Here is a 21,216-nt window from a genome sequence, read left to right on the forward strand (position 1 = left end):
ATATGAGATTTGTATATATTTAATGTAGAGGTGGGACATGGATGAGAGTAGGAAGCCTGCCACTAGCTTAACATGTCCTAGTAATAAGGAGAGTGAGTATTAGTACGTAGGGCTTCACAGGTACATTTCTAGAGAGGAACAGCTGGAGGAATGTTGTGCCTATTTTCTCAGGTGTCCATGTCACATTGTGAACTGACGTCAGAGGGTTTCCATCGCTTCGATCCATCAATGAAATCAACGCGATCGCCAGGGGAAATCGCAACCACGACAAATCTTTCATATATAATGAAAGGAGCTCTCTCAGTAATTGGCCTTTCACGCGTTGCGTTCCTTTACTCCTTTCCTCTCTCGTCGCGAGCTCGATCTACGCTGACCCCTACAATCATTCGCAACATGCCACAAAAGCGCAAACCATCGCAAAACGGTACCAGGGAAAATGGAACCAACAGCACCTCAGATACTAACAAGCGGGGCAAATCCGATCTATCATCACCGCATCCCAATTCGCGACAAGCGGAAGAATTCGGAATAGTCTTGCGACAATTCTACCCGCCCGAAATGAGCAACGAGCGGTGCCAAGCCTACAACGACGGAACGCTGGAACGGCCAATGGAGACATTGAATAGGGTCTGTGAAGAAACAGTAGATGCCCGTCTATCGATTCGGCCAAATGCGGCCGTGGTGCATTGGTTCAAGTCCGATCTGCGATTGCATGATAATCGCGCTTTACGGAAGGCATATGAGGTTGCACGTGAACATTCCATCCCTCTTATCGCGCTCTACATTCTCTCACCGGAGGATCTCACGGCGCATTTAAGCAGTCCTGCACGGGTAGATTTGACGTTGAGGACGTTGGAGCAACTGAAGCTGGACTTGGGCGAGTTGGATATTCCCTTGCATATGGAAACACAGGAGAGCCGGAGGGATATCCCGCAGCGCATTATTCATCTATGTCAAGAGTGGGGTGCCAATCACCTTTTTGCAAATATTGAGTACGAAGTTGATGAGCTTCGGCGAGAGGCAAAGTTGGTCCGGCTGTGCGTCGAGAACGGCATCGCCTTTGATGTGCTCCATGACACCTGCGTTGTTCCTCCAGGGTTACTCAGTAGTCAACAGGGAAAACAGTATGCTGTGTACAGTCCATGGTTTCGCTCCTGGCAGATGTTTCTTATGGATAATCCGGAGCATCTCGAAGTGTCGGAAGAACCTGGCTCTAATCCTGGGAATGCTCGGAAAGTCTTCAAGGACCTTTTCGCAAGCGAGGTCCCCGGAGCACCGAATAACAAGCGATTGTCCGATGAAGAAAGGGAACACTTTCGTCAACTATATCCAGCGGGAGAGCACGAGGGTTTAGATCGCCTAGAAAGCTTTCTGGAAGAGAAAGCCACGGCTTACGATGATATGCGGAACTCACTATCTAAGCAGACCACATCAGTTCTAAGTCCGTACTTTGCCTCTGGATCATTGAGTGCTAGAACTGCGGTGGCTAAAGCTAAGAAAGCAAACAAAAACCAACTGGACCGAAATGAGCTTGGCTTTGTATCTTGGATCAGTGAGGTGGCATGGAGGGACTTTTACAAACACGTGTTGGTTCGTTGGCCGTTCATATGGTAAGCACGTGTCAATTTCCTGTGGATAATGTTAGGTCGAGCTAATACAGACAGCATGAACAAATGCTTCAAGCCTGAATTTACAGACCTCGAATGGGAATATAACACGGACTATTTTAAAGCGTGGTGCGAGGGTAGAACCGGCTTCCCCATTGTCGACGCCGCCATGCGACAGATGAAAAGCTCCGCCTGGATGCACAACCGGTCTCGCATGATCGTCGCATCCTTTCTATCGAAGGATCTGTTAATAGACTGGCGACGCGGAGAGAGATACTTTATGGAACACCTCATCGACGGCGATTTCGCCTCCAACCACGGCGGCTGGGGGTTCGGCTCCAGCACCGGAGTCGATCCACAACCATACTTTCGCATCTTCAGTCCCTTACGTCAGAGCGAGCGATTCGACCCGGACGGGGATTATATACGGCGCTGGGTACCGGAGCTGCGTGAAATCGAGGGATCGGCTATTCATGATCCGTATGATCGCGGCGCGGGCGACTTGGCCGAGAAGAACGGATATCCGAGACCGATCGTAGATCATGCGACAAGGCGGGCGCTCGCCTTAGATCGGTATAAGAAGGCTGCTGGTGGAAAGTCGAGATAGATTTCTTATGGAACGTTAAATATCCTCAGCAACTACGGGCTCAGCATGGGGTAACGGCATGGACGCTAGCTCCCTATTTCGTGGTGGTATCCGTCAAAGGGACATTTTGCGAAAGTACTATACCAGCCTCTGTGTAGGCGGTAATACGGGACGATCCATAGTACTCCTTGCCAATGGATAGACTACTCCTCGGTGATCCAGTGACAACCAGGTGTTAAAATACGAGGAGAACCGTCTTCTGGAAGTGTTGTTGACACGTCAGACGTCTGATAAAAGCTTCGAAAAGCTGTTTAAAAGAATATCCTATTTCTAATACTGCTTGTGTATGTAGATCTAACTAAAGCACATTTATCGGTGGAACAGTTAAACAGTAACATATCGAATCATCCACCATACGTTAGCCAGATCACGAGATCCCACTGAAAAATCAGAAAACAAAGCCGGAGCGGAGAAGGCCCATAACGGACGAAAACAACCTTGAGGTGAGAACGAAGTGAACAGTGGAGAGGCTGACAGTCAGAATCTAACTGATACAAAACCATGCTTGGATCACTGCAGTTCCTGGATGACCTCCAAAAGACCGTCGCGAACACCACACGGAAGAGGCCAATCTTGAATACCACCAAAGGCGACCTCTTTATTCGTAAAATACCAATGCTCAATACTCTTAAGAACCATACGTGCCTTTTTGGAATATATGGCAGCAGCGGTATACCGAGGCTGTTGCCGTAGAGCTTGAGCGAAGCGTGTTGCTGGAATACCCCAGGGATGCACCTGAAAGTCGTCGACATAGTCCACATGTTCAAAGAGCAGACCTTGGTGTCCTCGGGGCCACTCTGCACGTGGTTTATCGAAGAAAGAAAGATCATCCGGACCTGCAAGTTGAAAGGTGTTAAGATAGGTCGCACGCTTGAACAAGCCTTTCGGGGCCCAGACACCATGCCTTTCGACGTGCCAGTGATAGTGTGCCGCGCGATGCTCGAGGTCAGTGGGCAGGGGGTCGATGACAGAAGCTGAAGGGAAGGGATCCTCAGTGTCGAATTCGAAATCAACTAGCAAAGCATCTCCTGGAAGACATATCCCATTGTGTCCACGATCAGGTGCTCCTTGCTCCCGCTTGGCGTGTTGCTCCCGCTGGCGCCGTCTCTCCTCGTGTTCCTGGGCTTGCAATGTACTGATCCTAGCAAGAACGCCCCTTATAGCCTCCTTGAGCTTCTCGAAGCGAGTGACAATAGAGTCGTTCACGAAACCGCCCTGCGAGTTGGGTTGGAGCTCCTTGGCACATGGATTCACCATGCCAGTAACCCGACCGAACGAGGACGGGTCAATCTCTCCACGGTCATCGGCTGCTTGTTGCTCACGATACCAAAGGCAAAGACGGTCGAGGTCTTCGTGTGTCAGGGGATGCTGAAATATCGCGTTGTTGCCCCGTCTGACCTGAGAGATCGCTAGTCGAACCTCCCAAAGCCTTCGTTCCTTGCGCCAAGAGCGTAACACCAGGAGGAATCGGTGGCGATAGGTGGTCAACTCGATTATGTGAGTCTGTATCATCTCTCTGACCTTGATCAGTCTGAGTTTCTCGGTGGCAAAGCTGGGGTTAAGGCAGTAGTCTGTGCTATTCAGAAGTCTGCCGGTCCTGCTAGCGATGGTCCAAAAAGGGGGCTCGAGAGAAACATGCAAGACTGCAACATCAAACGCCACACGAGCTCTGATACCAGCACTCTCATCCACATGATCTGGAACGTTTAAGACCATGCCAACAGGGACAGTACCCAACCTAGGTTCCTTGTAGGTAGGTATTTCAGGCGGGGACTCCGTGAAGGACAGAATATCGGTAGATCGATAGGCATAGGCTGCAAATCGTTCAGGGAGAAACCAGAAGAGCGGGTACCCAGGGCATTTGATATTGGCCGACTGGTGTTGGTTTTGAAAGACGGCAGTTCTTCCACCAATGCTACGGTGCTGTTCATGGTTCACATGGTGTCTTTCGTTTGGGGTCTTCTCATCACCACCACGTTGGTTGGTCTCAGGGGTAGGCTGCTTTTTGCTTTCACCAGGACTGTCGACAGGGGCGTTGGGCTGGGCAGGCTTCGCCTCAGACAGTTCAGCTGCCGGCTGTGCTATACTGGCGGATGTAGAGGCATCAGGCGTTTCAGTCCTCTGTCTCTTAGGCGAAGGTTGACGATGGCGGCTTCCCCGTCGCAATCGACGTGTTCCGTGCATTTCCTCTGATGTGACTGTGGGGTGGTAATGCTTGAATACCAGATTGTTCATCGAGTTTTTGGGATCATATACGGAGGGCACGGACAAGAGACACGAAAGTTAAGGGTGCGAAGGTGGAAGAACGCGAGATACGCCAGAAGGGTGTTTTGAATGTTACGTGAGAGAAAGAACACAAATCTAACAGTGATCATCAGGAACAGAAAGACAAGGGCCCAGTGAATTGAACGCCACCTGCGCCACCATCAAACAAGCTACCAATAGGTGGCCGATATGAATCAAGGCAGTGACATATACGGGAAAGATAGGAAGCACTTTGACTCATAGCTTTCAGTGAATAACTGTCATGGCAAAGTACACTCCCAGTGATTGCCTCCAATGTAAGTATTTCTCAGTGGGTACCTGTGTGATATTAATAACACAACTCATGTCTTCCATGGTTCAACTGAATCACGAACCTGCAATGACTACGCCGGATCGATATCCCAAGCTCTGGATTATCATCCACGTACTTTGTCCCCGTGATTGTCTCTGGGGCTACCCCGTGTTCCACCCAAGCCACCAACGCAGCCAAGATATTTTCATTCCCATTAAATGGCGTCATTGCTGGAGCAGGGCTACCACCCTGTCCAAATGCCCATGCGCCCGGCCCTGAGCTACAGTGGGACATGCCTGAGATGCGAAAAAAGCGGAAGAAGTTATCAAGCTCGGAGGAAGACATGTTCATAGCTGTCGCAAGATGATTGTAAAACCGCTCCGTGTTGAAGCTTGTTATCTTACCGTCCTGCTGCCCATGGAAGGTGATTATCTTTCCTCCTCGCTTTTCGTAGTTTGATAGGTCGTTCGGCCAGGTCCTGATATTCTGCGGATTCAAGTCATCCGCGACCTTTGCGTCGTGGATATCAAACTCAGCTGGATCCCAAGACGGGTTATAAACCACGTATTGAAACCATTCCTTAACATCATGCCTAAGTACACGATCACATTGAGATTAGGTGGACTTACTTTAGAATAACGGAATGGCTTCCCTGTATAAAGCTGGTCTGCGGCCTCTAGCTCGCTCCCTGGTTGCATTGCTGGGAATATCAGTTGTCCATCTTCGCCGTACATCGGACTAAAGACCTTCCGCACGATCTCTACTTGCGCAGGGCTGAGACAATTATTTATTCTATCGTCCGTACACTTTAATGCTTCTGGACAGAAATTGCACAAAGAGGGATCCTCGATGATTCCGTCATTGACACAGTCAAGTGTATCGCACTGTGTCAATACCTCCGCGTGGATCAGATCCTTCCATGTGGATACACTTATGAAGTCAGTAGAGTTAGCGGAGCCAGTAATTGGGAAGAAACTTGCTCTCCAAGAGACAAGACTGTTGAAGTCCACTGCCGGTGAGCCCGCGATAATGCCGTCGAAGTCGTCTGGGAATTCCACTGCAGAATTAATGCCTTGCCGTCCACCCAAGGAGCAGCCCAGATAGTATGACTTCCTATGAGGTTCTCCATAGAACGCTTGAGTGATTTCTTTGCCTATCACTGTGCTAAGATGAAGTCTGCTAACAGTCAGCTTTCTAGACCTGCATGGACACAATGCGACAACATGACATACGCTCTCCAAGCAAAATCCGCAAGAACATCCGAGTTCTGGTAAAACGAGGCAGCAGTCGTGCCATTGTGTCCGTTATTCGACCCGACAACGGCGAATCCATTTGCGGCCCCGTACGCAAGATCCTCATATTTTATACCTGTTCAGTCAGCGTTATCAGGACACTGTGATAATTACAGACCTCTGTTGACTAGGGGGTATCAACATACAACCATCGATACCACCATTTCCGGTCCCCAAAAACCTTCCCGTCCAATTTCTTGGGAGCCATATTTCTGTGGTAACGCTCGATCTGTTGGACGTCTCCACGTATAATGCGACACGGCAAAGGTCCACTGTGACAACCTGATTCGGGCGAGCACATGTTGCATCATTGTACGGCAAACTGAGATTTGTCCCCGCGGGCACATATTCAGTGAACTCACGATGTGCGTTCGCAGCCCTCGTATCAGGTGAAAAAGCTTGGCATGAGGCTGGGAAGTCAGTCCCCACGGCCAAGGCGAGAGATAGATTTACGCCGAGGAGGGTTAGCCACAGCGAGACCTTCATATTTACCTTGGTGTCAATATGAATAGGTAGTCCTTTGGTTTCTCACTGTTCCTCGGGTGTGGTGAAGTCCGACCGTGGATATCAAAGCTACAACTCCAAAGAGGAAAGAAATGCGCAGAAAGAGTCGGTCCCTTGCGTTCGACGTGGCGCTGAGCTAACTAGTCTCGTCCTTGGCGGCTGATCACTACGATATGCGGATGCGGTAATCTGAAGAGCCGGTGATGCTCGTACACATCGTGAGCAAACAGAGGTAAAGAAAATAAATGAGACAGTGATTCGCAGGTTGTGATTAAGAGGGGCGTCCAACTTCAGTTGCAATCGGTAGTAAAGGCAGAGGTATCAATCATGGTGCTCTACACATATTAGATTAACAAAATGCTTGGCAAGCAGCTTGATTGGGTAGATCAGCCTCGATCATAGAGTAGACGAAGCTTCTATACACAAATCCAAAGGGTACAGCAATGCGATGTAGGTATCAATGCTTCAAGGTCAGCTTACAGTGGGGCAAACTAAATCTACGGAGTACACTGTACGCCTCGCATCGCGGACCGGAGTGCGGATTAAGTGGTCTGTGTACACGGATTAGATTGTAGGGAATTGTTAATTAGTGATTACTAATAATTAAGCGTTGATAATCGGGTCTGCACGAAGTTCAATCGAGGCTTAGGATTCGGCAGAAGACATGCATATCTCCACCCACAATATATTAACATGCTACTCCCGAGTACAGGCGCTAATTATAAGAATATAGGGTTAGCCGCCGTATGCAGTACCAAGCAACATCCTCACATCAACCATGATTCACAATATCCTCCTCACCGGTTCCTCGGGCTATCTTGGGGGTACCCTGCTCGCGCGCCTCAAAAGGGCAGATTTACCTCCATACGGCAAGGTTTATGCTCTTGTTCGCTCTGAAAAGCAAGCCCGATGCGTGCAAGAATACGGCGCCGAGCCTTTGTTCTGCGATGTTGACGACCATGTTCAAATTACGACCGCCATTGTTGACAGAGAGATTTCTGTGATATATTTCCTCATCGACGCTTACAATCAGACACGTCAGCAAGTGATGATCAGGGCCCTTGGAAAGGTAAAAGAACGCACGGGTAAAACTGTGCACTTCGTACATACTACTGGCGCCAAACAATTCAGTCGGCATGGGGGTGTTCAACATGACAGACCTTTACTTGATACCGACCCGATGCTCTATGACATCCAGAAAAGTGCTGCTCCTCCGTATAAGTGGTTTGCCCAGGTAAAAAGCTTCCTAATTCGGTGCATACAGCGACACGGTCGCTAATCTACTGAACAGGGTCTTAGAACGAATGTCGCAGTTATTGACACCGCAGAGGAGAACGGAGTGCGAGGTTACATACTTGCTCCCTGCATAGTATATGGAGAGGGAGAGGGGTTCGGCAACCGCACTTCAATTCAGGACGTTGCAGTCGTGAAAGCGGCGAAGAAGACTGGTCGAGTTTATAAGGTCGATTTAGATGATCCCGTAAGTTGCATGTGGATCATCATGGACTTTCTGTAATTACGCTAACATGCCCGCCAGATCTGGCCTGTTTGCCACGTTAGTGACAATGCTGCCCTCTACTTGCAGATCCTACGGCAAATCTTGCTCGGTAGCGATATCGGATATAACAAGGACGGGTTTTTCCTTGCTGCTTCTGGAAGTATAGCCTGGAATGACATCTATGATGCTTTTGCGAAAGCTCTCGCAAGACGTGGTGTGGTTGATGATAGTACGGTAGAACAGGCAGACGAAACAGCCCTGAAGGGAATGGCTGAAGCACTCGGGGTGGACCCATCTATTGTGCCTTTTCAGGTCGGTGGCAAGTATGTAACTCGCTATCCTCGATCCTATCTTCAAATAATTATTAACGTACTCCAGGTGTACCTTTACTGCAGTCCATGGCAAGCAGATCGGCTGGCAGCCGCAATACCCACCCGAGCATATACTCGAAGCGGCAGATGCCGAGGTCGAACTGATTCTGAAGAGTCTGGAGCTTGACAGTTAAAGGGGAGCTATTCGGTAATTTCACAGCTAAGCGCACATGGACATTGATAGACTTCAAAGTTTACATGAATGGATTTAATGGAAGAATTACGAGAACTTCATTGGCAAATTTAAGGGACTGTAGCTACGTGAGCTATATTCATGCTATGTCTATGCTGCAGCTCTCCCGGTAGACACTACATCAAACTAAAGCTGGAACAATAGTAGACAGAATTCACTTTATCTGAAATGGGTCTATGAGCCCCCTAATAGGTCGACCTACAGGCCAGGGGAATTCATGAGGAGCATTCCTCTATATCTACAAAGGCTGAACATTCCTCGTCGAAACAAGCCTATTTCCTGGCTTTAATTTGCAAATCAAGCTCAAGCACCTAACGTGAAATTCGTTAGGTCAAACTAGGAGGCTATGGTATTACCCAGATGCACCTGAGCTACAGGTGACGCCAAGGTCAGAAGGAGTGTTGCCACACAGGATCTTCGCATCCCCTGAAGGAGCCTTCACCTCAAAGCCACTGATAGTGACATCGCAGGTGCCCTTGGACCCACAGTTCAGATTAGCTACCACAGGGTCCTCCTTATCACTCGTGGTGCCCGTGAAGCCCTTAACGACAATTCCTTCCAGCACTGCGTCGCCGGGGTTTTCTTCACAATATGTGTCATCTTCGCCATAACAGCTTTGAATCTGGAAGGCATAATCACAGCCATCGACAATAAAATCCTCGAATGTGGCGTTCTTCACCGTTGATAGGCCATGGTCTCCACCGCTGGGGTAGGTTTTGATGCCTGCTGCCTTGCTCGAGTTGATCATTGTAATGTTGCGGGCATAAACATTCTGGACGGTATCGTCGCTAGACTTTCCAAGCGAGCCCACCGAAATGCCATGGGATCCTGTACAAGACACATTCTCAACAGTTACATAATTTGCGCCCGGTTTGAACGCCACGCAGTCATCGTCGTTCGTGATAGCGACCGATGAGATTGTCACGTATGTGCTGGCGCCTATGTCAAAGGCATCCGTATTCTTTGGAAGATTGTCCGAATTTGAGGTAGCATCCATAGTCAGACTTGTAAACTGGGCATTTGATGTGTCACCTTTGACGGAAATAAACACATTGGGAGGGTTCTTTTGTCGAAGACCGGACACCTCGATATTGCTGCCGCCGGTGATATAAAGCAGGGTCGGGCGCTTGTAGCTGCTGTCTTCAGCGAATTTATCCCACCTGCGTAAGCGAGTTAGTCATTATCTAGAGAGATAATAGTGACAAGCAACGTACGACTCTTGCCCATTCCCATCAATCACCCCAGAGCCCGTTACCGAGCGAAGCTTCAACCCGTCAATGTCCGAGACACTGATCATGGCCGTCTTTCCATTCCAGTAATCTGTGGAACTGGTGAACTGGAGCAAACCTTCCACCTGGAAGTCACAGTTTGAGCAACCCTTAAAATCAAGTACACTATTCAAGTAATACGTCGTATCGGCCGGGATAACGATCGTACCTCCGTCACCGCATGATGTGATTGCCTCCTGGATTGCCGGAACGTCATCGGTTGAGGAGCTTCCACCAGCAGTGGGAGTGCAAGCAGCACGAGGCTTGATAGTCCTATCGGGGGATGTTTCGCTTCTCGATGGGGCAGCTCTGCTGAGGCCAACTAGCGACAGCAGGAAAATGCTATTGAGGCTGATCATTTTCGCACTGATCACACAAGGCTCACAAATGCTTATTTCCAGTTTGCACCACTGAAGAATCCCGTCGAGCAATGCCAAATATATAGTTCAAGGACGCAAAATTCATCGCCTTCAATTACAATAACGTCTCACCATTGCGCCGGTCCTGTGAATCACATGTACCATGTCGAACACGAGGCATGTCCAGGACTCCGGGTAGGGCGGCCTGTTTGACGGAGAAACTACTTGTTCGTAGAGATTGTCCGTGACATCCGGGGAATGCCTGAAGCTTGTTTTGTTTAAATTGCCCTAGAGTCTCCAACCGAGATTAGGGGAATTGATCGTCGTCCGGGGAAGATTACATTGGGCGGGAATAGTCCGGCTAAATGAGCACCCGCTTTTAACCTGTGGGGACTCCGCGAACTCCGGGACTTGTACTTTGCCGATTGATGGAAGAATTCTGGAATATCTGATCATATCTGAATACGATTTAGAGCCCATGATAGGCATGTGAGACAATGTCTCAGGTTGTGTCCCGAACACGTCGTGCAGGGTTTATAATCATGCCCATGAACATCATTACCAGTTGGGTACAGCATTGCTTATATCCCGATCCACCTATCTCCTTTGTACGCTGACCTAACATGCACGGTTCCCTCCTGAAACTTGCTCTATTGAGCTTCAGTCTCGCTAGTTCTGCAGCTGTGCTACCCAGGGACACAGGTCGAACCAGTGCGCCATCTGGATGTTCTACGGTGGGCACGTCTGGCGATTATTCAACCATCGGCGATGCTCTCACTGCTCTAGGCTCATCGACGGCGGACGCATGTATTTACATTGCCGCTGGCACGTACGAGGAGCAGCTGGTTATTAACTATGCGGGCCACTTGACATTATACGGAGAGACAACAGATACACAAACCTATAAGCAGAATACCGTCACCATCACTCATACCATATCATCTCCGGAGGCTGGTTCCCTCGATAACAGTGCCACTGTCAATATCAAGTCGGACTTGGTTTCGGTGTACAATATCAATATAGCGAATGGATATGGGTCAGGCGCGCAGGCCGTTGCGTAAGCGTTTACTCTTTTCCACTGTCCGTAGGAGAAGCCATAGAGAGATCTAACGCACAGCTGTTACCGATATTAGCCTCGTCGCAAATGCCGACCAACTTGGCTTTTATGCATGCCAATTCACAGGGTATCAGGATACTTTGTATGCCAAAGCCGGCCATCAGTACTATATCAATTCTCGGATTGAAGGTGCGTTTTTCGTGGTCATTTTTCATTTAACCAGATCTAGACTGGAGTTAATATCATACCAGGAGCTGTCGATTATATCTTTGGCGACGCATCTGCCTGGTTTGAAAATTGCGATATAGTCTCGAATGGTGCTGGTTACATCACCGCCATGTCGCGTGAGACCACTTCGGACACTGCTTGGTATGCCATTGACCACTGCAACATCAAGGCAGCGTCGGGAGTGGATCTGACTGGCGATGTATACCTGGGCCGACCCTGGCGCGTCCTCGCCCGCGTGATCTATCAGTACTCAGTCCTACCGGACATTATTAACGCCAAAGGTTGGCATTCTATGGCGGATGGTGCGACGCCTCTCTATTATGAGTTCAACAATACTGGTGCTGGATCCGACACATCGGACCGAGAGTATCTAAGTACCATTGATGCTCCTGTGGCCAAGGAAACAGTTTTAGGAGACGACTATAAAAATTGGGTTGATTCAAGCTATTAGTCCGATAAACTATAGTCAGTTCGAGATATAAAATGTGGACGTAGCTCTAGCAGCAGAATTTGTTTACAGTAGACCCTAGTATTCTCCTCTTATAAAATGTAGTCATGAACTCTAGCTGAGTCGGCTCGGAGATATATTTTCATGAGATGTGATGCACTTGAGTAATACCACAGCCTTTTCCCCCTGAGTGATTGCTTCTACGTCGAGCGATTTGGGCAGGTACCGGCTTTTGTTTTTTTTGCTGCAAAGTCAAAAATGTGTATTAGATTCGCGGTTTCGCCTGGAGTCGCTCCTTGATCTCGGGAATGAAAAGTGAATGAGTTGATGGTTTGCTGCCTCGACACCTCAGGCATGGAGGCATGACTCCTCTGTTTATACGGAACGCCCATTGGTCATCTTGCTTCAAGAGTGGAGCATGGTGCGTCTTGGCTGCCGAGAGAGGGATAGTGATGGCCACGGTTGACTCTTGCCGGCCCTAAATCTTCACTCCTACAACCTCTAACGGCACACTCCCCTTGGCATGAATCACCTCGATGGACGGGTCTTCCTCGACTTACGCCACAGAATCATGCTGGACTTGTCGTCGCCGTCGCAGAAGATGCGATCGCTTGCTGCCAGTATGTCAGAAGTGTGAGATAATGCAAGATCAATGCCTCGGGTACGCCAAGGAACGACCCCTCCGGTGGACGAATAGCGTCGCCAGTCGCGGCAAATGGATGGGGAAGACCGTGCCAAGCGTCGGATCACCAATGTCAATCGGTCGGTTACTAATTGACCCTGGTTTGCAAGATCTAACGCGGCCAATGCGAGAGTATATCGCATATTGTACGTAGATTCACCCAACGTGGCAAGGGAACATACTGATAGTGGTGTGTAGTCGAGCGAAATTGCAGTCCAGAGTGTGTGATATATGACCTAGGGCCCAATAATCCATTCAAAGAATTTATGAGCCTGATCCCATCCAGTCGGGGCCTTTGTCATATCATGGTTTCCATTGCAGCGCTACACCAGGCGCAGCGGGAGTTGAGTAATAGCCGATTAATTGGCAACGAGCAGTTTCTTGGAGAACTGGACACCGTGGAAGGGGCAAGAAACTCACCCCGATTCTACGAATATCTCTATCACAAACAGCAGGCTCTTTATCTGTTGAGAACTAGGTACCACGAGGCACCGTATCAAGACTCGTACGGGGTTATTGCTTCAGTCTTCCTGTTCATTTGGCTGGCGTGTTTAGAAAGCGGGAGAAACACCTGGGCATATCATCTCAATGGATTAAAAGAGATTATGCAGGCCCAGATCCTGTCCATGGACCTAGCGCAGTCGACAAGCTTAACGGCGGCATTTTCCCGATTTTATGAATATTTCGACACGAGCTATGCCATGTTAGTACAAACCATCTTCCCCTTTCAACCAGTGTATGCCTAACATCTCAGCTTCGAAATTCTTGGGTCAACATTGGTGAAATCCAAACAGCAATATCAACCTCTCTTCACTTCAATACCAATCATTGAAATCCTTAAACGCTCCGAATCCCTAACATGGACGGGTTGTCCGGCAGACCTCCTTTACATACTGTCATCCGTCAACTCCGCCTGTTCAGGCCCTGTCCCCCCAGACCCGAACGTTATAGCCCACCTGTTCTCTCAGGTCGAGACCTTCTCGCCTCAAAAATGGGCTTTTGCAACTTCTAATGTGTCTCACCTGACCGTCCGATATCATGTAGCATGCATATACAAAGCCGCCGCATTGATCTACATGTCGCAAGCCTTTTCCCACAAATCCCAGCAGTATTACTTAGCCAAATGGCACATACTCGGCTCACTTGATTCCATCATCGCACATTTCACATCGGTCGGCCCCGGGAACATTCATTTCAAAGGGCTGTTATGGCCGGCGTTCATCATTGGTGCTGAGGCACGAACTGAGCACCAGAGATCAGCGATTATGGAGGTGTTGGACCATTTGTGGAGGCTTTGGCGCGCTCAGAATGTAGTATACGCGTTGGAAATTCTTAAGAAGATTTGGGAAGGACAGACCACTCCTGAGGGAGCATCACAGCCTTGGATTGCATATTTGTATGAACAAGGGGAAAATTGGATTTTTGTCTAGTGCTAGGTCGAGGACTTCATATGGCAACTGCCCAGTTTTCTGATCTTTGGGATGTTTCATGTCCTGCCAGTGTAGCTTATTATCTCATGTACATATTATTTAGGTCATATACCCCTGGAAATACACTAGTCCTCACAGCTGGGATATGGTCTGTCGGTGTTATAGTTACCCGTAGTATTTTTGATCGAGTTTCCTGAAATGTCTAAGTACTAAATTTTTCCCATCGCGTCTGGGGACATGTACGGAGGAATTTCCCAGGGGAATATCTAGGGTAGAATTATGTGGAGAAGGGGTTTGGGTACCATATAGGAATTATTCTGTACACCATGGAATTTGAGAGTGCAAGAACAAGCATAATCTACTCAGCGTGGGAATATGCTACCGGGACATGGTTACTATTTGGCAATACTTCATGGCTCTAGGTTTAGCTTCGAAATTTGGCGAATGTGCCGATTTATATCTCCTTTCAGGAGTGGCTCACCTTAGATTGCTGTTCGCAAGTTCTCCTCGCTTGTCTTGCGGGATATGTGGGTGCAAAATAAGCTCGGGAAAATAGGAAGATAACCGTGGTTTGAAACAACTTAGTATATTGCGTAGAACCAAATTAATAAATCATGATTTCATCCCTTACAAGGGTAAAGACTAGATTAAGCACGATATTCAGACGTAAAGACATAATTTATCAGGCGTCTGGGCATATAAACCCCACCAATGGATCCTATTGTACTGCCCTCTCCCAGATGCCATCCACATCCTCATCCGGGCTCATATTATCGACAATGCCCAGTGCCGTGGTCGGCTTCTTGTAACCCAGCAGTTCCAGCATCTTGGGACTCATTTCGCGAACTTTGCTTCTTGGAATAGCAAGAAATTGGTTCTCCTCGGTGCGGAGATGGCCGCGAATAAAGAATAAGCTGTGCATCGTTCGGACAGAATCAGGCACAGAATTATGCCCGCCGCCATGGAAGGCCGAAGCGAGAAAGATCAAAGCCGAGCCGGGCGACATTTCTGTTCAGTTAACATGCGCCTCTTATTGTATCGTGTCTCACGCAGATAGGGATTAAATACCTGCAAAGCAAACCTCATCGGCCCGAGCCCACCGGTCATCATCCCATTTATGACTTCCTGGGACGAACATTGTTCCCCCGTTTTCCCTCGTCACATCACACCCGGCGATTAAACACCCAAACTGGCTCGCCTGCTTGAAGCTCCATGGGACAAATGGATTCCGCGTGTGGCGGATATTGTGAACGTTATCGTCACGGTGCAGGAGCTGCCTCGGGGCTCCGTAGCCGATGTTCATCGATACGCTGAGACTCAGCAACGGGTCAAGCGTATTGGGCTCGGCGTTGCCCTCGCGGTATAGAACAAAGTCATCGCGGAGGATTCGCTGTCGCAATTGTTCGAGAACCGGGTGTTCGCAGATTTGCGCGATCGTTTTGGATTTCCCAACTAGCCCTGGGATAAGTGTTGTCTGCGGAGGAATCGTGGTAAATGCATCGCCATCAACAGTGGGGTCGAGGTGACGCCGGTGCTTTTGTTTCCAGGGTTTGAGGTCCTGTTCGATCGCGGATAATTCGTCCTTCGAAACAAGATCTGTGAGGATTACACCGCCGTCCCGTTCGAGGATTGCGAGAATGTATTCAATCGGGGTTGTGGAAGGGACCTTTTCTATGGATGCTGTGGGTTGGTATGAGGGATCGATTGGGGCTGGTACTGGGAGTGGAAGCCGAGTCATGGTTATTTTGTGATTTCGATGCGATGGTCAGTAGTAATTGTTCTTCTCTCATTCCAGCTTTGATAGCTTGTCAAAGATAGACAAATATCGTTCTTAAGCAGATTGGATCCCCGCATTGAACAGAGTCGACTGCGGGGGATATGATATGTGGTGCTCTCATTTTTTATACCGCTTTGGGAAATTCCGAGGCTCGCCATTCTCGGCGTACGCCATCAGTCGATAAAATCTATAATGACCCCAGCATTGTGCGGCTGTCAGTACTTCCGATAGGCTACCTATGTTATATAGGATAGTAGATTGCTTCATGCTTTTGTGAGACCGCTCTTCCCAGGTTATATATAACCACTTGAGCCGGACCGGTACCGACATCCATTGCTACAACAATTCCAAAGATACTAGAAAAACCATAAAAACGGAATATTGGTTGGCACTGATTGAAACGTAACATAATTAAGACATCGAACTACCTATATAGCACGGTCAGTACACGGAGGTCTTGCTATCCCGGCATGAGCAAGTCTTTTATATACGGACACAAAAGGGACAACATTATTCCTGCAGGCGGTTCAACCTCTTGCGTAATGTTTAGCATTTTTATAAGTCGCATATCAAACCCTACGCGCTCTTCCTCGCGCATTTTAGCTTCGTTTATGTCGATGTCTAGGCCCTATACAAGATTTAATAAGCTAATTTAATAAAAAATAATAAAATAAAAATAGACGGACGGACGGCAGAAGATACAGGCGCTGTGGGTCATGAAGACACCGGTAGTTTCAACTTGCTAGTAGAGAGTGAGTTAGTCTCCTGCAAGTTTCGCGTCTTGGGCCCCGAATGAGGGAAAGTACCATGCAGATTGCTCCCAGCAGCTTCAGTGCGGATGAAATCGCCCCCATATATAGCCCTCCACGCGTCTTGGCGCCTTTATAAGGTCGAAAGACTCACGATCGGCTCAAACAATTGCGTTTCATTTCAGATCTTAGGGAATCTATAAGGCAAACAGCTTGATCAGTCAGCTATGGTGGGTATCCCAGGTCGATCCAAGGGATGTAAGACATGCAGGTGGCGGAAGATCGGGGTATGTTAGATACCTAGTAGTAAATTGACGTCGACATGGGATATGCTAAGCTTTGCATAGTGCGACCTGCAAGAACCACAATGCGGACAATGCAAGAAAAGCGGCCGTCACTGTGAGGGCTTCGACAAGGATATTGCCTTCATCCACCGGACGCCTCAGGGACTGCTTCGCAAAGGCCAAGAACAGTGCCAAGGGCCTGCTCCTTGGGAGACTTCATGCGGGGCGAACTCTACGTCGACGAAGCAAATACCCCCACAGATCAACAACGCGGCGATCTATGTTGATGGCATGCTCCATACATTCCTAGTCGCTTTTCTACCTTCTTCACCGATTCTACCCCTCAGCCATCACTCCAACATCACCGTGCCCCCTGCACCATGGATGCGGATCGCCATTGCTCTCCCTAGGCGCGGCCCTCTTCTCTCCACCGCCCTGCAGGCTCTGTGTATGACCAAAATTGCGCGAGCCCAAGGCGACCAGGCATTACTGATGCAAGGCATGGCCGCACATACACAGGCTCTGCGAGCGTTGCAGAATGCGACCAATGACAGAAATACAGCACTGACGGATGAAACGATGGCCGCGATACGGGTTCTAGGGACGTATGAGCTGCATGAGGGCACAATGGGAAGTGTCGTCGGCTGGACGAGTCATGAGGAAGGGGTCGACCAGTTGGTGCAGTTGAGAGGATTCAACTCCAGTCAGTATGAGAGCGAGTTGGGCCAGGCACTGTTTGGGGAAGTCAGGAGGAGCGCGGTGAGTGAGCTCCTATTTGTTTCCGTCCTTACGCCGCGTTGCTAAATATCATGCCGGCAGTTGATGCTGACAAGGACTGTAGATGATCCGAGGTCTTCAATTCTTCAAAGGTTCCTTCTTTAGCGAAACGCGCTGGTGCACCGAGCCCTGGGGGACCAAGCCAAAAGACTACGTCCAGCAACTCTACGATATTGGGCTGCTTCTTCCACCCATCCTTGAAGAGCCCCACACAATCCAAAGCCTTGCCAACGACCCGCGCCGGGCCCAGATCTGGCAAAGGTGCCAGCACCTAGAGGATCGCTTCAGCGCCTGGCATGCCCGCCTCCTAACCCTTTTCCCTACCCCCCCCATACTGGGAAGAGCCGGCTGAGCTGATGGACCGCTCCAGCGACATCCGGCCAGGCCCGTTTGAGGCTTCGTTCGACTTCCTCAACATCCACGTCGCCGACAGCCTGGATTTCTTCTGGGCCTTGCGCATCCTCTTGCACACCGTCCTGCGTCGCCTCTCAGGTGCGCCCGAACAAAGCGATGCGATCATTGGGGCCTGTGCTTGCAATATCGCCAGGTCGGTCCCGTATTTCACACAGCCGAGGTGTGGGCTTTTGGGCGTGCAGTGGTTGATCTTTCCGTTAAAGACGGCCTTCTCGGCATTTCGGCAAATGGGATGGGAGATTGAATGGGAGTGGAGTAGGGGAGTACTAGTAGCCATGAAGAATAGGGGAATCTCTTATGGAGGCGATATTGTGGACGCTCAGTGGGGGGAGCGGGTTCGATGATGCGGATTGCACATTTACCATTTTTTAGAGTTGATATCATTTAGCGTACATTATCGTTGGAGGAGTTCTGACTTAGATGTATGTCAATCGGTTAGGACTGGATGTTGAGATGCCCTGCTTGTCTATATTAGGTTAAATTATCTTACAATACGAAGTATATATTTTGCTAACAGCCTAAGCAGATCAGTGTCATTGAACATCCACCCGACTATTCCAGATACAAACCATCCTTGGTCAGCTTGGCTCGTATGCTCGCCCCTACTATTTGTGTATTCTATCTCTATTACTACGCTAATTAAGGGCTTTCTTTGGTAACTAAAAGTAGTCATAACCGTATCGATTGTATCGTTACTTTACCACAGCAGCCATGTTGGAGCCATAAAATATACATAATTGACCGGGGATGTATGGCTATCTTCTCCTTTCTCGCTGGCGTATCTGAACATAGAAACTGGTCCTAGATGTCTCACAGAACATCTTTCGAAAACAGCATCCTACACAGCGTTTGTCCATCGGCCCTCAGGCCAGGACCGTTTCTCTTCCCGCAGCGCAGACTTCACCCAGTAAGTAGTGATGACCGCCCAGACACCAGCCCAAATCCATGGAATTACCCAGCCTACCAACCAGAAACAGAAAACGTCAGTTCAGTCATCTTCTTCATATTAAAATAAGGAACTCACCCAGTCCAAAAGCAAAGGTCTGGTCGCGAACCGTAGAAATCACAGCGATCAAAAGAACGCCCATCAGACATCCACCGAGTCCCCAGAACCAATTCAAAGCTTCAATGAGGCGTTGAAACCGCACGCTGGCTGCATATCTTGTCAACAGGGCTGCCCGATAGGCCTTGTCCCTGGCCCCATCTACCGCAACGACATCCTCGATGATCACCAGGATGCCTGGACGAAAGACTTCACCGGCGGGAAGGGAGGAGACTTTGAACGGTTGTCGTACGCCAAGCTTTGCCAGGATGCCGGTAAAGACTAGGGTGAAGCCAACTTGTACGAGGAGAATAGACGGAGGCAAAGAATTCATTCGTACACTCGGAGGATCTTCGACCATGCCAATCACGATAATGATTGTGACGAGTACAAAACCCAGAAGATAGTTCCAGTGGAAGAAGTCAAATTATATGATGGAAAGAAGAAATTGGAAATTGGTGTTAGCAGATCTTTCCTCTATTTTTGCATTGGTGGGGAAAAGAGAGCAAATGAAGAAAAGAAAGAGAAAACATACGTTCCATTGACTTTCTGATTTAAGCGGTCGGCAATTCGATGTCGGTTTAAATAGTCGCCATGTTCGCATGCCCAGCGAAAATAAGGTCGTCGCTCCAAGTATGGCGCTGGCTACACTCAGGGCTGCATTTCAGACGGCTAATTGTCAGCCCATCCGACATAGACAAGAGAAGACTTGGAGATAAACAAATCTTTATAGATAAATTCGCCCCCCAGTGCAAACTTGGATAGAGCACCAACGGCACAATACAGGACGTGAGCAATATGAAACCCCAGTTCAGGAATATTTGGAGTTTATACTCATGGAGATCAAGAGGCAAGGGAGGGGGGCCATCGGTCTCTGGCGGCTAATTACTATCCTGCGCAGTCATGTTATCTGGTTCACTCTGGTTTGAGCTCAAGTCACTGTAGTTCATTTTGAAAGACAAAGTAGACTTGTGTCCTAGTAGTCGGAGTGGCATATGGCTTCGTTTTTATAGTATATCACTGATGTTGTACCTAGAGTGAGCATAGACTTTTTACTTTAGTACTAATTTCATGGCTTTCAACACATGCCAGTCGCTACTTTCTCCTCCTAGGGCCGAAAATGAAGCTCAAGCAAGCCGTGCTCAGCCGCAATGAATGGCTGCTGTGGCAGACCCGAGATGGTTGAGATAGGGCAGATCTGGAGAGATGTGGGGAAGTGCGTGCCTGTGCAGCGCTATGATAGGCCGGCGGCACAGGCTGTGCTGACATATAAACTATCCCCAAAGAGGCACCCAAGATGCGAGTAGCCGCAATGCTTGGTCTCCAACTATATTTATTGCACGAATTTCCTCTCCACACGCTTCAGCTAAGCATTGATCTGGTCCCATCGCTTAACGGATTCTAGGTCATAGGGCACATCTCTGCGACTGAATAGTAAAAATAGCATCTCGCAACTTGGGTCTCGCATGGGGAACCACTGTGACTAGCGTTATTCTCCTCGAATATCTATGAAAGCTTATTCTCGATTCCCTAATGGCCCCCGCCTAATAGGCCCAGCTAGTTATGAAGGGATAAACCATATGAATATTCATGTCTTCAGCTGGAGATAAATTGCTACCATTAGAGTTGTATCGGTCCATGCAGAATGTACCCAGATCGAGCATAGGCCTGCACAAACCCAAGTTATGAGAGCAGAAATCGCCCCTTAATGTTTTATGTATGCCTTTTCTGTTTTTCTTTTTTCTTTTTTTCTTTTTTCTTTTTTTTTTTTTTTTGGCAATAAAGCTGCTTGATTCATCATGTGTGAATAATCCTCAAGCAACGTGCAGATATTCCCTGGTGCTGTAGGGCTGACGGTTTAGCGAACGGCCCCCGCCGCTAAGGAGACAGTTTGGTGCAAGCCTTTTGCTATAGAGGGTACTGATCTGCGTACAGCCTTCCAGTCCGTGGCTACATCTTAATTACCTAACTAGGTTAGTAGAACAATTATCCGCGCATCTCTTCTACTTTACATTAACGTAACTATTTTTCTA

The 21,216-nt window shown here is 48.7% G+C and overlaps 9 protein-coding genes across 9 annotated transcripts; 5 read left to right on the forward strand and 4 right to left on the reverse strand.

The window, feature by feature from the left end:
• Nucleotides 1-203: 203 nt before the first annotated feature.
• Nucleotides 204-6,617, reverse strand: F9C07_2190440 (tannase and feruloyl esterase-domain-containing protein). Its single transcript, XM_071509395.1, has 5 exons — nt 6,249-6,617; nt 6,043-6,178; nt 5,440-5,986; nt 4,947-5,389; nt 204-4,339 (listed from the first exon to the last, which is right to left on the reverse strand). Exons 1-5 carry the CDS (start codon nt 6,586-6,588, stop codon nt 2,764-2,766), a joined length of 3,042 nt encoding a protein of 1,013 aa, XP_071366743.1. The 5' UTR covers nt 6,589-6,617; the 3' UTR covers nt 204-2,763.
• On the forward strand, nt 286-2,214 carry F9C07_2203389 (deoxyribodipyrimidine photolyase; the record flags this gene model as incomplete). The annotated part of the gene is made up of 2 exons (XM_041292483.2): nt 286-1,610; nt 1,665-2,214. The coding sequence occupies 2 exons, from the start codon at nt 286-288 to the stop codon at nt 2,212-2,214; spliced, it is 1,875 nt and encodes a 624-aa protein (XP_041146926.2).
• A 767-nt stretch (nt 6,618-7,384) lies between the features above and the next one.
• On the forward strand, nt 7,385-8,609 carry F9C07_10209 (uncharacterized protein; the record flags this gene model as incomplete). Its single annotated transcript, XM_041286142.1, has 4 exons — nt 7,385-7,840; nt 7,898-8,086; nt 8,144-8,427; nt 8,483-8,609. The coding sequence occupies 4 exons, from the start codon at nt 7,385-7,387 to the stop codon at nt 8,607-8,609; spliced, it is 1,056 nt and encodes a 351-aa protein (XP_041146928.1).
• A 411-nt stretch (nt 8,610-9,020) lies between these two features.
• F9C07_10208 (putative extracellular exo-polygalacturonase) lies at nt 9,021-10,295 on the reverse strand (the record flags this gene model as incomplete). The annotated part of the gene is made up of 2 exons (XM_041286143.1): nt 9,021-9,828; nt 9,883-10,295. The coding sequence occupies 2 exons, from the start codon at nt 10,293-10,295 to the stop codon at nt 9,021-9,023; spliced, it is 1,221 nt and encodes a 406-aa protein (XP_041146929.1).
• A 623-nt stretch (nt 10,296-10,918) lies between these two features.
• On the forward strand, nt 10,919-12,031 carry F9C07_10207 (putative pectin methylesterase; the record flags this gene model as incomplete). Its single annotated transcript, XM_041292491.1, has 3 exons — nt 10,919-11,352; nt 11,429-11,541; nt 11,604-12,031. The coding sequence occupies 3 exons, from the start codon at nt 10,919-10,921 to the stop codon at nt 12,029-12,031; spliced, it is 975 nt and encodes a 324-aa protein (XP_041146930.1).
• Nucleotides 12,032-12,747: 716 nt separating this feature from the next.
• On the forward strand, nt 12,748-14,140 carry F9C07_2068828 (uncharacterized protein; the record flags this gene model as incomplete). Its single annotated transcript, XM_041292494.2, has 3 exons — nt 12,748-12,856; nt 12,909-13,413; nt 13,465-14,140. 3 exons carry the CDS (start codon nt 12,748-12,750, stop codon nt 14,138-14,140), a joined length of 1,290 nt encoding a protein of 429 aa, XP_041146931.2.
• A 718-nt stretch (nt 14,141-14,858) lies between these two features.
• Nucleotides 14,859-15,878, reverse strand: F9C07_10205 (uncharacterized protein; the record flags this gene model as incomplete). The annotated part of the gene is made up of 2 exons (XM_041292486.1): nt 14,859-15,148; nt 15,209-15,878. 2 exons carry the CDS (start codon nt 15,876-15,878, stop codon nt 14,859-14,861), a joined length of 960 nt encoding a protein of 319 aa, XP_041146932.1.
• An 873-nt stretch (nt 15,879-16,751) lies between these two features.
• F9C07_2284142 (uncharacterized protein) lies at nt 16,752-18,485 on the forward strand (the record flags this gene model as incomplete). The annotated part of the gene is made up of 4 exons (XM_041286145.2): nt 16,752-16,953; nt 17,014-17,709; nt 17,792-17,988; nt 18,098-18,485. The coding sequence occupies exons 1-4, from the start codon at nt 16,894-16,896 to the stop codon at nt 18,483-18,485; spliced, it is 1,341 nt and encodes a 446-aa protein (XP_041146933.1). The 5' UTR covers nt 16,752-16,893.
• A 360-nt stretch (nt 18,486-18,845) lies between these two features.
• F9C07_2284143 (uncharacterized protein) lies at nt 18,846-19,713 on the reverse strand. Its single transcript, XM_041292487.2, has 2 exons — nt 19,166-19,713; nt 18,846-19,101 (listed from the first exon to the last, which is right to left on the reverse strand). Exons 1-2 carry the CDS (start codon nt 19,542-19,544, stop codon nt 18,980-18,982), a joined length of 501 nt encoding a protein of 166 aa, XP_041146934.2. The 5' UTR covers nt 19,545-19,713; the 3' UTR covers nt 18,846-18,979.
• Nucleotides 19,714-21,216: the final 1,503 nt, after the last annotated feature.

The sequence above is a fragment of the Aspergillus flavus genome, chromosome 4 (genome assembly GCF_009017415.1).
Source record: "Aspergillus flavus chromosome 4, complete sequence".
NCBI lineage: Eukaryota > Fungi > Ascomycota > Eurotiomycetes > Eurotiales > Aspergillaceae > Aspergillus > Aspergillus flavus.